Source organism: Cavia porcellus, unplaced genomic scaffold (assembly GCF_034190915.1).
Source record: "Cavia porcellus strain 051 isolate PalLab524CR breed Dunkin Hartley unplaced genomic scaffold, mCavPor4.1 scaffold_2, whole genome shotgun sequence".
Lineage (NCBI taxonomy): Eukaryota > Metazoa > Chordata > Mammalia > Rodentia > Caviidae > Cavia > Cavia porcellus.
Window position 1 is genome coordinate 27424019 of NW_026947485.1, and position 15957 is coordinate 27439975.

Here is a 15957-nt window from a genome sequence, read left to right on the forward strand (position 1 = left end):
TTTAATGCAATATATGGACCAACTTAGGCACTTGAAACAGAATCAAAAAAATTGGAAAAATTAAGGGATAGAAAATAGAAGTAAAAACAAGTAATACACCACAGAGAGACATAACCTATAGCTGAGTGTATTCTATGATGATGTTATGGTTTATGTCTGAGTGTCCCCCAAAAGCCTCATGCAAACATGGCAGCGGCTGAATCTAGTGCTTGTGATGGGCTCTTTGTCTAGCACTGGAATTGGCAGTGTGACTTCTGTACTTGCCCAGGAGTAGAGAGCCAGCATACAAAATAGGGGAGGGAAAGAGGTGTGCTTTTCCACTTTTCTTGCCTTTTTCTCTCTTGATGGTTGAGGCCACCATGAACTGCTGCCCCTTAGCCATGCCACCCTGCCTTGGAGCCAGCTGAATATGGACTGAAACCTCCAAAATCTGTAAGCTTCCCTTCCTTCATTTTGGGTGTCTTAGCAACTAGAGAAAAAGTAACCAAGTCAGGTAAAATGGAAACAAAGAGTAAGAAATGCTTGGGCAAGACATCAAAATTTTTCAGAAGGAGTCATCTCAGTGGGGCCTTCTAGAAAATAGCAGGAATCCTCCACGAAGATAAAAAAGCAATTTAAGGTAGAAAAAACAGCTTAAGGAGATAAACATATAAAAGTATGATGTGTGTTATCTCAGAGGCTTGAGATTATCTAGGGAAGAGCAGAAAGTCAGGTAGAGAACAAAAATGAGTGGGTCCACAAGCCTGGCTAGGAGGTCTGGTTTGTGTGCACTGGGAGAAAACGAACAGGGAACTGATGTGATCAGACACGGATCCTGCAGACAAATGGGAGCTATGTGAAGAAGAGATGAAATCCAAGCAGCGAGAGGCTATAGTGGTTGCCCAGGGGACAAATGGGTAATAGCTAGAGTGATGCAGTGATCCTCTAACTATGAAAGAGGTAGGAAGAGTAGAAAATTAGATACAGGTTGAGAAGGAAACGGAAAGTTTACAAATGAGGTCAGATTTTCCTAACTTGCACCAGTGGTACACCAACAGAGGAGACAGCAGAAGAGAGCCTGGGGAATGGTCCTGATGGAAAGGCTGCAGTGGGTGGGACAGGAGCAGGCAGCAGGGAGGCTAGAGCTAGAGACCAGGATGGTGCTGGGTCCAGGAGGCATCTAGGTGTGGGGAGGTCCAGGAACATAGTATATGATTCTCTTTACACAAAATGCCAAAAGTCAGCAAGTTATACAGATGGAAAATAGATGAATGCTATTGCCTGAAGCTAAGGTTACTGAGGAAAACTGGAGGGGAAAGTATTTGCTAGAGGTTTCTTTCTGGAATGATGAAAATGTTCTAAAATTAATTGTGCTATGACTTTACAACTCTGTGAATACTAAAATAAAAATCCACTTTAAAAAGGTGAATTATGTATTACCTAATGGGAAAAAAAGGAAAACATACATAACATACATATATACATAACAAACATATATAACATAACAACATATGGGAGGTTGTAACATATACAAGCTCAAAGTTTGGAAGAGAAGGAACAGAAATTTATTTTCTTAATTTTTTATATTATATGTAAAATGACATAACATTATTTGATAACAGATGAATAATTAATGAATGTATAAATCCTAAAGTAACAACTATAGCAGAGAACAAAGAGGCAAAGCTAACCAATCAACAGAGGAGATAAAATAGAATTAAAGGAAGCATTCAATTAATCAAAAAGAAGGCAGAAAAGGAAAAAATGCGGAACAAAGAACAGATCTGACAAATTAGAGGGCAGATTTAAACTCAACTATATCTATAACAATAATAAATGTAAGTGGATTAAGCAACATAATCAAAATGCAGAGAAATGTCAGATTGGATAAAAAAAATCACGATTTCAGAGTCACAGACCTATAGAAATAGGTAGAATTATTCTGAAAAGACTAATATGAAAGAATTCCCCAGAAAATGAATGATTAGGAGTGAGTTAAGGAGGAAACACATCACATAGAGAGCTCATAGAAACTTCTTTGAGAAGACCTCCTCCTACTAAGAAAATATGTAATTTTTAAAATAACAAAAAAGAGGTGCTTACAGGGTCAACAAGTTTAGCAGTTAGAATGTTAGGAACCTTATGAGAATTGTTTCTAGAGGATTTTGGTAAAAGGTAGGAAAATTTCAAATCAAGCTTCAATTTTAAATTTTAATAGCAAACTGTAAGAAAGGAAATCATCAAATTATTCACAAAACGATCCATTCTAGGTACTTTTTAAAAATAAAGTTGGGGATGTAGCTGAGTGATGGAGCACTCACACAGCATGTGTGAGGTACTGGGTCCAATCCTTGGCACTACCAAAATTAAGAAATAAAAAAGCAGGTAAATCATACTTTGAACTGGTAATATCAATCATATCTTTATAGAAGAACTGGGTAGTTGGGGAAGGGATAGAGATGGGGAAATGATGCTGTATATTCTTCTGTACTGTTAAAATCAGAAATTATCAAAAAATCAGGAATTATCAGGTGGGAAGTCAGGTGATTATCATTTTAGTCAAGAAAGATGTTCTAAAAACTGATATAAGAAAACCCCAAGATGCTCATGTTTTCTGTGTATACTGCCCTCCAACTTTCTGATTAAAATGATGACTTTAACAAAATTAATTAACCTACCTAAGAAATATTTTCTAAACTAAACGATTTTAGGAACAACAAACTCAAAACTGAAAACAAAGCAACAGTATAAATATGATTCCAGAAATAAAATTTAGATGTTTCAAAAGCAACAATAGGGCTGGGGGTTTAGCTCAGCGGTGCAAGCGCCTGCCTTGCAAGCACTTGGCCATGAGTTCAATCCCCAGTACCAAAAAAAAAAAAAAAAAAAAAAGCACCAATTTATGTCTCTGATGTTTAGGCTCTGAAGAAATAGGAGGAATGCGGGAAAAGGTACAGAAGTGACTGGTAGTGATCCAGATAAAGATGGAGGAGTTCTTTAAAGGTGAAAGCCAAATGATCTCCCTAAAGACTTTACAGCAATCAATTATCAGTTAAAGTAGCATCAATTCATAATTGTCAAATCTCAACTATTGTTCAGAAGTGGGAGGTGAGAACATCAAGAAGAGCAGATCCTCTAATGGGATCCAAGTCCCGGGACCACTTTTGACCTCAGCAAGCATTGATGGTAATTCCTGAGTAAAATATATCTGTACTGTTCCCAGAAATGGAGGTCAAATATATTAACACATTACCTTGCCAGAACACAAAATTTCCAGACTCAGCATGACATGCAGAGATAGGTGGATGGTGGCTGACCTAATGGGGACAAAGAGCAAAAAGAAAAAAATGAGCAAACTGTTGCATCTCATGAAATCCATTCCTCCTTCTCCTCCTGAGATGTGATGTCACAGGTATGATGTGTAAGTTGAAGGAAAACTTCTGTAGTTCCCCCAGTCTGTCCTTTAGAGGGCGCTCTTGATAAAGTCAGTTTTGCCTTGCTCAGTTCAGTGAAGGCGAGAAAAAAGCGGAGACCGGAAGGCCCCAGACTTCATTGAGAGGTGGCCGGCGGCAAGTGATGAAAGCAGGCACGTTTGGAAAGGCGTGAAAACAAAAGGAGGGCCACCTGAGAACTGCGCATCCATAAACCACAGAAAATGACGACACTGGCTACCAACTTCAAAGTCTTTTAGGTACCTGCACATATTTTAACTAACGTGACAAAGAGTGTTTTAACATGCGCTTCTAAGCACCATCAAAATGCCCTCCCTCCCCGTCAGCAGATTTAACTCTTGAAAACTCTGCATCACCACCTCTTTTCAAATTCTTTACAGAACGATCCATTCTAGGTCCTTTTTTAAAAATAAAGTTGGGGATGAAGCTGAGTGATAGAGCGCTCACACAGCATGTGTGAGGTACTGGTCCAATACTCGGCACTACCAAAATTAAAAAATAAAAAAGCAGGCAAACATATAATTTTTGAGGAAATGTCTGCTAACTGCTAAGAAAAAAAATGTTCATTTTTGTCAGGAGGAAAAATAAATATCTTGAGTAAACAAATAGTTATAGTAAACCCAGAAACGACAGTCTGCTGTAATGGGGCCGCCTCTGGCAGGGTAATTACTGGTTTTCTTCACCAGTGAGGGGAGTGGTCTCTCCTTCCATCTCCTTATTACCTCAGCAGCACTCAGGGAACACGTTCTGTGATGGAACCAGCTCATTACTAGTGAGACCAGGCTGGCACTGCTATTTCCAGAAATTTCTCTGCTTTAGCTTGTTTTTAGCACAGGTATCATACATTTAGGATATCTAGGCCAAAGCCTTTACATTATAAATGTGCATACTGAAGTCAGAAAGATTAAGTGACATTTTCCAAACCACACTGTTAGAGAAACAGTAGAGAAAAAAATGCAGACTTTTGGTTTACCTGAATAGTTTATAAATTAAAAAAAAAAGATTTTAAGTAGTTTAAGTTTCCAAATACTTTTATTTTATTTTGATGTGGTATTTGGGGTTGGACCCAGGGCTTCACATGTGCTAGGCAACTGCTTTTCCACTGAGCAATATACCTTGCCCTCTCTATTTTGAGACAGCATCTTGTTAAAAAGTCCAGACTGACCTTGAACTTGTGATCATCCTATCTTGGCTTCCCTAGAAGCTGGGGCCACACGTATGGACCACTGTGTCAGGTTCAAATGCATCTTATCAAGCACTTAGAATATGGACTCCTGCCTGAGATAGACAGGTACAAGCTTTTATGTGGAGAGGAGGAGGGCAGGGATGACAAACCCAGAGCACTCTCCTTGCTCTGGATCCTCAAGAGCACTGAAGAACATGCTTAGGAAAGCACTTCTGCACGCTCCTCCTGAAGGTGGAGTCCTGTAGGGATGGAATGATTCTGAGTCACACATCCTGTAGACGTATTTAATGGGTGGGATTATAGTAGAAAGAGTTTAGACCAAAGGAAAGCAGAGGAAAAAACTGAGATAGTATCTGAGTGTTTCAGTTTCTTCAATACACTTAAATTCCAGCTACTGCATAAAGTAGGAGATGTAAATGTGCTGTTGTTTGCTTTGTTTTAGGCTTCAGGGGCTCACACAAATGTGAGCCCTTTGAATTCTATGGGATTTTGAAGGGAAATTATCACTGCAAGCACTTAGAACCTAACTCCCATCATGTAACTCTGCCTTCCTTTGTTGTCATTTCAGCTTTATACTTTTTGTCTTTTTGAGACAGGGTCTTACCATGTGGTTCAGGCTGGCCTTCAGCTCACTTTGTAGCCTTGGCTGGTCTTGAACTTGGAAGGATTCTCCTGCCTCAGCCTCCCAAGTACTGGGATTATAGGCATTAGCTTTATCTTTTATAAGCTCTAAACTATAAAATTTAATTATATAATTAATTGCTGTCACCATATTTTTAATCTGGCTACCTGGAGACACTTTAGATCATAAAATTCTGTGTCCCCTTTACCTCCTTATTCTTTAAGATAGCTCTCAAAACAATCTAGTTAACTTTCAAAGCAAGGGATCAAATAAAATTAAATCAAAACAAGACAATATCCACCTCTTCCACCCCACTTGACTTAATCCACTACTGAATGGGAGAAGGGCATAGAATGTTTTCTTCCTCTATAATACTGACATTTTAAAGCTGGTTATCAAAAACTGCATTACATTCATCCCACAAACAATAATGGGGGAAGGAAGCATTATAGCCTCGATAGAGAACTTGGTGTCTTTATTGGTACAGTCAAATAGAGACATCAAAGCAAAACACAGAACATTAAAACTATATACCTGTCCAGAAGTAAATAAATAAAACAGGAATAAATACCACCTATGTGAGTTATAGAAAGACAGTTTTCCTATATTTTAAGTACAATATAAGTCCTAGGAAATGCAACTTTGATTTAAAAAAATAAAACAAGTGCCAGATTAATAAATCTGTGCCAGATTAGTAAATCAGTGGTTAGTAATGTGCCTTTACGTGGGTTCAAAAGATGTTTCTGAATGAACAAATTTCAGTATTCACGTACCAGTGGCTTTGCTTATTTTCTTATGGATTAAAGAACCCCTAGGGAATGGTTTATTTGTACCACTTTGCCTTTTAGAAGTTTGCAAAGCTTTCCAGTGATCCCTGCTTTTTCTTTATTTCCTCATAGCAGATATTAGACATTGCTAGGTTAAGCGCCTCAGCTACTCTAGTGTCAAGGAATGCAGGAGAGTATTTGTTGTTCCACAGATCTGGGTCCAAATTGTAATGTCAGGTGCTAGCTGTATGACGGTAGGCAAATTTCTTAATTCCTCTCAGCCTCCGTTCCCTCAGTCATAAAATAGAGTTAATGCTTCTAACAGGACTGACAGAAATGGAAAATACATATAAAATATGTCCAGCAACATCACATCGACGTGGATAAAGCAATGACTAAACTCTAATTTTTTAAATGAGTGTATTTTCACTTAGCTCTTACAATATCTTGTGCCTTTATTAGCCTTATGCTAGAAAATAAAGAACTCATCCAGTGCAACATTGTTAAGGCAGCATTTGGTCCTCAATTGAAGCTCTTTTCTGTATGTTCCAGTAGACTTTCTTTGGCTGCTCTCAGACTTGGGCTCTTGTCCCCAAAGCCTGGGTACATAAAAAAAAAAAAAAATCCCTTTTATGAACACTTAAAGAAAGAATCTTTTGAATTTGACCTTCCCAACCTTCTGAATTTCATTTTTTTCCTATGTAAAATTAGGTGTGACAATCTCTCTTGGCCGCAAAATACTGTTTCTAGTATCTCTTCTTAAGGTCTTCTTCAAATCTTATCATAAAGATGGCATTAGATGCCAGCCAATTTGAAAATACAATTTTAAGGCTTTGATTACCTTGATGCCCAGAAAAAAGGATAATTCATCATTAATCACTTAATCTTAGTTAATGACAGTCTTTATGCAGAAATAAAAAATAATGAGCAAAACCTAATGTGTCTTTGTTAGTGCAGGGTTTGATTAGGTATCCATTCTTAGTACATTTTAACCTAGGCAAAGAAAGGGGGTAGGTGCATTTTGAGTCTGAACCAATCCAGCCCCAGAGGAGACACTGTCTGTCGGACTATTGAATAAACATAATTTAGACTGTTTTTCAGCATTTTTTCTATCACTTCCTCTGCAAGAATAAAGATTTGATTATAACAGATTGTATTTGATTCATAAGAGTTCTTAAACATTGTTAATGCACGGTTTTCATTATGCAAAACCTTTTTTCATTATGTAAAAACCTTTTTTCTACAAGCCCTAATATAGCTCCTCTGGTAGTTAAGAACTTCTGTAATTTATAATTTTTTTGTATATATGAGGACTTTCTTTATTCTGCCCCAGTCATCTTTATTTACATGTGAATCTATCTTATGTAAGAGTTAGGTAGCAAAGGAGAAGCAGATATGGAAAAGATGTATTTCAATATTGACATCTTTTGTATATTTTATTTTTTAAAGATAGAAAAACATCTCTCAATACATTACTTTTTCCCTGCAACTTCCCAAGATGCAGCCATGTAACCACCTAGTTTCTGGGCAGGGCAGTTTGTGGAAAGGGGAATCTGCCGGTGAAAAATCACCAAGATGACCAAGTAAGTCACTCTGTATTAATGCATTTGCTGAGTGTTACATATAGGCACTGTCCTGTTCACTGTGGACACAATGAAAAACACAAGATGGAAAAGTATTTCCTTTTGTAGGATTTATATTACAGGGCAGAAGTGGTGACAGTCGTGACAGAGATCACCATACGGCGGGCATGGGTAGGGCGGGCCCCACCCCTTTAGCTAGTTACTCATTAAAAGCATGATTTTTATGTGTTTTCTTTGGGATCAGTCAAGGGCCTGAAAGCTATTTTGCTTAAAACCATGCTTCTTCACCTGGGTCAATAAATGTCCAATAGCGAAACAAAAGCAAAACAAAACCTGGCCTTCATTTTGTAGCCTCTGTTACTGTAAAACTTTGGGTCAAATTCTTCCTCAGCTCTGTACACAGGTATGTTACCCATTCAGGCAGTGTCTGTTTAAAGGTTGAATGACAAGGTGATCAGCTCTCAATCTGCAGGATCTTGGTCTGCTCCTTTCAAGACTGGGGACACTGAGACTGAAGATTACAGGGGCCAGACATCTCCAGCTATTATTCTGAACCTGTGATAATCTGGATTCCGGGAAAAGCAGAATTTCACATGACTAAACTCAATGCAAGGAGAGAGAACCATTTCACTGAAATGGAAAAGTCCCTCAAACCATGAGGATTCCAGAACTGAGATAATGATTAATGGATCCCAGCCCAGCAGCTGAATCTTGAAAGCTGGCAGCCTGCCCTGGAGGCAGGTCAGTCTGATCCCCTTCCTCAATGGGCCCTCTGCAATTGCTCAAGCTGCAAGTCTTTCCTATTTTTCTTATGCTCTTTGTTAAGGGCCATTCTGATCTTGAAACAAAAACTCCACATTATTTTCTCTAATTTTTTTTCCTATAAATTTGTGCTTTAATTTCTATCATTGCTAAAAGCAAAAGGCCCCCACTAGGCAGCAACAGTGAGAGATACTACATATAAATAAGCACCTGGCTTGTCAGCAGAGCAGGTGTCAGGAAGGTAAAGCAAGGACCGGGCCCAGGGAGAGTGCTATTCACAACAGGTGGAAGGGCAAGGCTTTCAGCAATGGAAATCTGCAGCCATCTCAGAGAAGTATATTTCAGGCAGAGGTCACAGCCTATGCCAAAGACTGGAAATGCTCAGTACGAATCAGAAGAAATGAAGAGGGCAGTGTGGCTGCAGCTGAATGGGGGAAGGTAATGTGGCTGGGCTGGGCTTGGAAGATGGTAGAATGGAAGAACAAAAAAAAGGGGGGGAGAATTGTTGGATAGGGAAAATAGAGAAAACACAGAATACATGAAGCAGGTTCAAAGAGATTACCAGGAAACTAAAAACTCTATTGAAAGCTGGCATAACAGCTTGAAAGAAACTAAGGATAGATTATCTGAACTGGAGGACAGGTTTGTAATGTGGGAGCATGAAAGGAAAAACTTCTTAAAAATAACAAGGAAACAAGCAGTAAAAATACAAAGGCTAGAAGATGACAAAAGAATCTAATTTAAGAATAAAGAATGTGAGAGAAGAAGCAGGGGTACAAACAAAGGAACTGCAAAGGCTATTCACAGAAATAATGAGGGAAAACTTCCCAAACAAAGGAAAAGGGAAAGATGCTCAGATGTATGAGGCATACAGAACTCCAGCCACCTACAATCAAAACAGAACTACACCTAGGCATATAATAATCAAGATTCCAGAAATTCAATATAAGAACAGAATATTAAAAGCTGTCAGAGACAAGAAACAGATCACTTACAAGGAAAAACCCATCAGAATTACAGCAGGCTTCTCGGCACAAACCATAAAATCTCGAAGAGCTTGGGGCGAAATAATCCAAGCCTTGAAAGACAATAACCTCCAGCCAAGATTGATATATCCTGCAAATTGTCCCTAGAAATTAATGGAAAAACAAGGTGCTTCCAAGATAAAGAGGAACTGTGGGAATTCGCAACCATCAATCCAACTCTACAGAAAATACTGCAGGAAATTCTAAAGAGAGAGAAAAGTACCAGGATACCAGAAACAATGGCAGAGAAGCCACAATGAATGGAGCAGAAAGTGAAATGAAAAAGCGAAACAGACAACTAGTGACAGAAAAAGAACACAACAGAAATGAGGCAAAGAAGGTTGGATATAATTTCTAATATAGATGGCCTAAATACACCAACTTAAGGGAAAAAAGAGAGAATCGCAGGCTGAGTTGATCAAGAGGTAGGGTCCACCGAGAGACTCTTTATAGGAAATATAATTAGCCTGAAGAAGGTTATATAGACTAAAATCAATATGAGAAAAATGGAACTCAAAGTGATATGGAACCAGAAAGTAATAGGGGTAACTGGGCCAGTATTTATGGATAGGTTGAACAGACAGGCTTTAATAAATGAAGAACTGTAACTAGAAATCCAACCCAGGAGTGAGAAAGTACAAAAATACTTAGGTAAATAGCAGGTTGCCCCCACCCCAGTATAAAACCGTGAGTGATGGGGAGACCCGAAAATATATAGTTCATTCTGGGGGAGTAAAGCAGAGGAATAGTCTTCAAAAAAAAAAAAAAAAAAAAAAAAAAACAGCAGAAGATATAGCTAATAGTGTATCAGGAATTAAAACCCTTATTTCTCGCACCACTCTGCTTGGTTGGAACTTGTTCCATCCTAGCAAGCACTAGATCTGAGGGCACAGACAGCTGTCCTGAAGATATCAGGACATAGCACAGTGGTCATCTTTAATTTCCTATTAACTCAATCAGGATCCCTGTATGACTTATACTGTTGTGTCATGACTGATCTTAGTTAAATCTTACTTGTTTGATTGCTGCTTATTGACAGATTTTAATCAAAACTGTTAGGTTGCTGGTATCAAGTTGAGGAGTATAGACAACTATACTGAAAATGACAATGATTCACCATGATATCCACTCTGATTTGAATACTACCTGTTTTTGTAGCTCTACACTATCTACAAAGTTGTATTTCTGTTAATAGTTATGTACTGATATGTTCAATTATACTTTATCTGATGATATAGCCAATTCTGTTGATGATAACAAGAAACAGCACAGTGATCATGGTAGAACTCCTTATACAGCAGTTTTATATGTCTTTTTGGTTTTATGTGTCTATAGGAATATGTTTAGTTCTGTCCTGCTTTGTTCTGTTTCTCCCTCTAATATAGAAAGGATAGAAATATGTGTTAAAACTCATGCTTGGGTAAAACCTATAAACAATTTATGAGAACTGATCTTATCACACATGATGAAATGAACAAATACTTTGAAGGAAAGAAAGGGACACTGCAGTACTCAGTGCTGATTCCGGAGTGTTACGATGTGAAATCCAGCAATATTATTAATCTTTGTACAGAAGGATTTTAATCTAGTAAGTTTTGTTAGCTCTCAACATAAATGAAGATATGGATAAATGCGTATATGTCTAAGTGTATAGGATTGATACTCATATTGCTTAGTTTTTGTTTTTTTGTTGCAGTACCAGGGATTGAACTCACAACCTCGTGCCTGCCAGGCAGGTTCTTATGCTGCTGAGCTAAATCCCCGGCCCTATATTGCTTAGTTTTTGTTGGATAGTTGAACAGAATGGTTTGCAGTCTTCCCGGTTGAATTCCCATTTATATGTTCCACTTTTGTATCTTGAACAATTGTGGGGGGACAATATGTATACATCAACTAGTGATTTATTACTGTTTATTTCTTTTCTTTGAAAGTATGTACTATTTCTGCCCATTTTCTATTCTGTTTTATCTTTCTCTAAAAAAAAAAAACAAAAAAACAAATAAAAATAAGAATGTCTTAAGTGATAACTTGACCTAGAAATTTAGGAAACAACAAAGCAAGGCTTCTTTACCTTGTATTTGAGTTATAGCTAGTTTTATTTGGACAGCTTGAATTTCCTCTTTATAGTGTCTTTAAAAGTGATGCAACTTTGATCTGCAGTAAATCACTATCTGCAGGAGATAAAAGAACTATTCAGAGTGATGTAAGTGTTCAAGGAGAAAGCATTAAGAGTGACATTTAGAAATCCACGCAAGAATGTTATGTTCAGAGTTTTCCAAATAAGCAACAGAAAAGCAGGGCATGCTGAGCCCATGGAGCAAAGGAAAAAAAGACTTTACTTGAATTTCTTACTTTTCAGTAACATTTTAAAATTTTTTAATAACTTTTACTAAGTGTGTCTCTGACACAAACTGTCAACCTCATACAGCTGGATGGGTAAGTGGTCAGAATTACCTGAACTAGCATTGGACAACTAAAGACCAATGTATCATACCTAGGAAAAGCTGCTAAGGTAGCGGCTTATTTGCATCTGCTTTCAACCCACACCTTTCTCAAAGGTACAAAGAAAGCAGCAGAGCTAACTGAAATGAGTTCTGGCTCACGCTTTCCCTCCACAAAGCTCAAACCTAGTGTGTTAGCTCCACCAGCCAGCAGAAGACAGCAAGGAGTAACCATGGGGAGGATACTGAGTGCTGGACAGAAGGAAAGAAAGGAAGGCCATTCTCTCCACATTGCCCTTCCTGGGCCTACTTAGAAAGCCCAGGCTGTGTCATTTCTTGGCACACAGAACACCCTTGAGAAGGTGGGGTAGCCACAGGCTGGAACAGAGGACAGGAATCTTTATGCTTTCTTCCATGAATGCCTCCCATTCACGTCCACCCCATGATGGGAGTTGAGAACAAAGTCCTTTGGCAGTGTAGAGGATGAAAAGATTAAGTGACAATGACAGGTCAAATTCCTTTGTCTGCAGAGTATACAAAAGGCTATTTTTATATCCATACCACACAATTCTTGGTAGTTCTGAGAGTTGCGTGGTGTGGATATAAAAATAGCCTAGTACTTAACTGTGATTAAGAAATTCTGAACAAGGAATATTTTCTTTGGTTTCTGACCATGGGTAGCTTTAATACTGTGTTTCTACATTTTTTAGATGAGAAACGACACAGAGAAGCAAGATTCTGTGTAGCTGAACTCTGAAAGCAGCAGCTACTTCATTTCCTGGGGCTCTTAACACCTCCAACATCCATATAACCTCATACTAGAGGCCAGGGATGTAGCTCAGTGGCACGGCCCCTGCCTGACAAGCACGAGGTCCTGAGTTCAATTCCCGTACCAAAAACAAACAAACAAAAAACATTAAAACCCTCAAACTAGAGTGAGACATTCCTGGGACAAGAGAGCACTGCCACTTTCAAGACTTTGTTACCTAGAAAACTCAGAACATTGCACCACGTAGTGTCTCCCAGGTCCTCAGTTTATTTTTGAGACAAGATTTTAATCAGTGTCTTTCTTAGGATAGAATTGTATGAAAAACGTTAATTTGGGGCCCCTCCATTTATTGCATTAGTCTTGCAGAATCCTGTACCCTTAGCTTCCTCCTTCCTTCCTTTTCCTCTTTTATCTTTTATTTGCAATACTTGAGATTGAACCCAGAACCTCTGCAGTGAGCTATATCCCTTTTTGAGACAAGGTCTTGCTAAATTGTGGAATTGCCCAGGCAGGGTTCGAACTTGTGATCCTTCTGCCTCAGCCTCCCAGACTGCTGGGATTACAGGCATGTGCCATCATGCCCAGCACTGCTCTTTCTTTATGCTTCTGCATCCTATCCTGATTGTCTGCCATCGTTTGGGGCTATTTTGGGCTTTTTTTTTTTCCTTCACAAGAGCAAGTATAATACCATGGTAACAAAATTACATTTTCTTTCCATTTTAGGTTGAGTATTTAAATAGCCCAGTTGAATTTGAATCAGACAGATGATCTTATCCCCTTAACTAATTTAACCCCTCGCCTCCCTAGTACAAGTCAGTATTCATTTTCTTATTTTAGCTCCTCACTGGAAAGCTACTGACAATATGCTTTGAAATTACTGCATATTCATTTTTCTTTGAGTTCCAGACAACGCTGCTCATCATTTACAGTTACCTTTGTGGGTCACATCACTCTTCTGACCCTCATAAGACAGATCCAGAGAGAAAGAGGGCAACTGGAAGGGAAGGAATACTTTGGCAATCCATCCTTCCTCTCGCTCCTCTAAGAATTGAGAGGAGAGAAATGTAGCTAAACAATGATGTTAGTGGCCATCAGGTGACACTTTGGGACATACTGAAAGTGAATGTGGTCCACTGCTGCTCCATAAGATGAGGAAGGGTTATTGTGTTACTTTCTGATTGTGTGCACTCCAACTGCAATTATGCCCCACTAGGCATACTTTCCACATTCCCAGCATTCCGCTGTTGCATACCATGCTGACATGTATTGGCAATGCCAGAAAACACACACAGAACATTTACAATTCATGTATCAACTCTTCTCATGTCTCATCCAATCATCACACAGGCAGGTGAAGCACACAGAGTAATCATCACCTTGTGTTAAAGAGGAACCTATAGCATAAAGTAGCTAAGTGACTTGCCCCGGGGCATGCAGGTATTAAGAGATACAGCTGAGACTAAACACAGTTTGCTTAACTTCTTGAACATTATCCTGTGCTCATTCTCATGTGGAAAGTCTCAGGCCCCAATTTTAGGAAGTATGTGTCCATCTACAATGATGGGGATTCTTGCCAGGTTCCCTAGCCTCCTGCCCACTGCAGCATCTTAGTGCCCAGAATCGTGCCACCCCCAAGGTTGATATCCAAGAAACGACTTGTTGATTGAATGAATGAACACACGAATGAATAAATAAATACACAAAACTGAGAATGATGCACTGATGTGGTGCTGCCCATTCTGAGGAGTGGTCAGGCTCTGGGACGACGGTGCCAGTATTTAGAGGGTTTCCAGTCTCAGAGTGACAAATGGGACAAGCCCTGCATGCTTGAAAAATTCTTTTTGCTCATGATTTTACAGAGAAAGGACACTGTTAATGCATGCAGTGAGTGCTTGGAATTATCTGCCACTTTGAGGCCATGGGTAGTGGCTGGGTTTTTCAATGAAAGGGAAATGGATCCCTGGCTTTATGTTTCAAAGCACTGTAATTATCTCAGTTGCTCGGAAGCCACTGAAAGGGAGAGAGTGTTTTAGAAGCACATTTAAAGGCAGGCCTAAGTACCCCCCACCACCAAGAAAGTGGTACATATCCACCTGTTCTGCAAAATACTGGAAGCCCTTGTCCTTCCGAACACACTCGTAGGTTTCTCCAAGGACTGGATTAAATGGCTTGCTCCCAGCTCTGTAGTAGCTGGATGCATATGCAGATATGGCAAAGGATGCCACATACACCTAAGAAGGAAAAGAAAAGAACTTGGTTACTTCTGGGCCATCAAGAAATCTTTTTTTCAAAAGAAATGAAATAAAACCTTAATTTTTCTCTCTGTGGTTTATTACAGGGAACCAAAGATGTGTCTTTGGTTTAAAGACTACTGAATTGATGTTGTTTTAAAAGTTGTAAGTTTATATAATGTTCATTTTGACCTAGAAACAAAATCAAACATTTAAAAATTCTCCACTTATTTTGATGCCTAAAGGACAGAGGACGTGCTTAAAATGACGACATTTATAAGATGGACTACTCTCGAGTCAGTACAAGCCCGACACTAACTGGGAATCCTGATATCATGGTTTCAGGGAAGACTGGGGAAGAGTATAAAAAGAAGCCAAACTTCCCCCGCAAGTCCAGGAATAAGTAGCATAAGTTTGGCTATTCACAATGTTAATACCGTTGAAACCTAAAAACTCATTTTAACCAACAAAAATCTGCAAGCATCATTTCCTAAATCTGGGAAATAACCAGAGGATTCAGTGATATTAAAATTCTGCCTTCCTAGAAGAAAACGAAACATCTAAAGGAAAAAAAATCTACATGTGAACATGAAATCCTGAGATTCCAGATTTTTATTAGTTCCCCCTTTAGCTATCAAAAAAACACATTACCTTTTCCCTTTTTTTTTGGCCAGAAAGGTTAAACCTAAGTAATAATAGCAAAATTTCCTTTCTAATGTTGAATAGTAATGATCTCAACATTTCTTCTTCCCAATACATTTCTTGAAGATTCTTACATTAAAGAAAGGCCAGGTGCTTTCATAAATGTTCACTACCCACATCACTTTCTATATTAGACTTATGAAAAATGTTTGGGTATTGTCTTTAATGGGGCACCTTGCCATCTTACTACAGATTGCTCTAGAGCTCCTGGATCATTAATAAAAATCAATCTATGGACGGGTGTAGCTGAGCAGCAGAATGCTCATGTAGCGTGTACAAAGTTCTGGGTTCTATCCCCAGCACCTGGGGGAAATAAAAGGAAACATGTATACATATAAAATTCACTATGCTCATGTGAGTCTCATCTGTGACTGCCTGTGTCCTTGAACCACAGGTTTCTGTTCTCTCTGCTTCCTCATATTTCTGACGTGAGAAACA

At 38.8% G+C, this 15957-nt stretch overlaps 1 protein-coding gene across 5 annotated transcripts in view; it reads right to left on the minus strand.

Annotated features, from left to right (window-relative positions):
• Positions 1–15957, minus strand: part of Osbpl3 (oxysterol binding protein like 3) — a 165861-nt gene that overhangs the window by 16955 nt on the left and 132949 nt on the right. For all 5 annotated transcript variants that reach the window (XM_063239582.1, XM_063239571.1, XM_063239578.1 and 2 more), the window contains 2 exons: positions 14680–14817; positions 3233–3296 (listed from right to left, as the gene is read on the minus strand). In XM_063239582.1, the coding sequence (XP_063095652.1) occupies positions 3233–3296; positions 14680–14817 (202 nt within the window). The remainder of the gene's footprint in view (positions 1–3232; positions 3297–14679; positions 14818–15957) is intronic.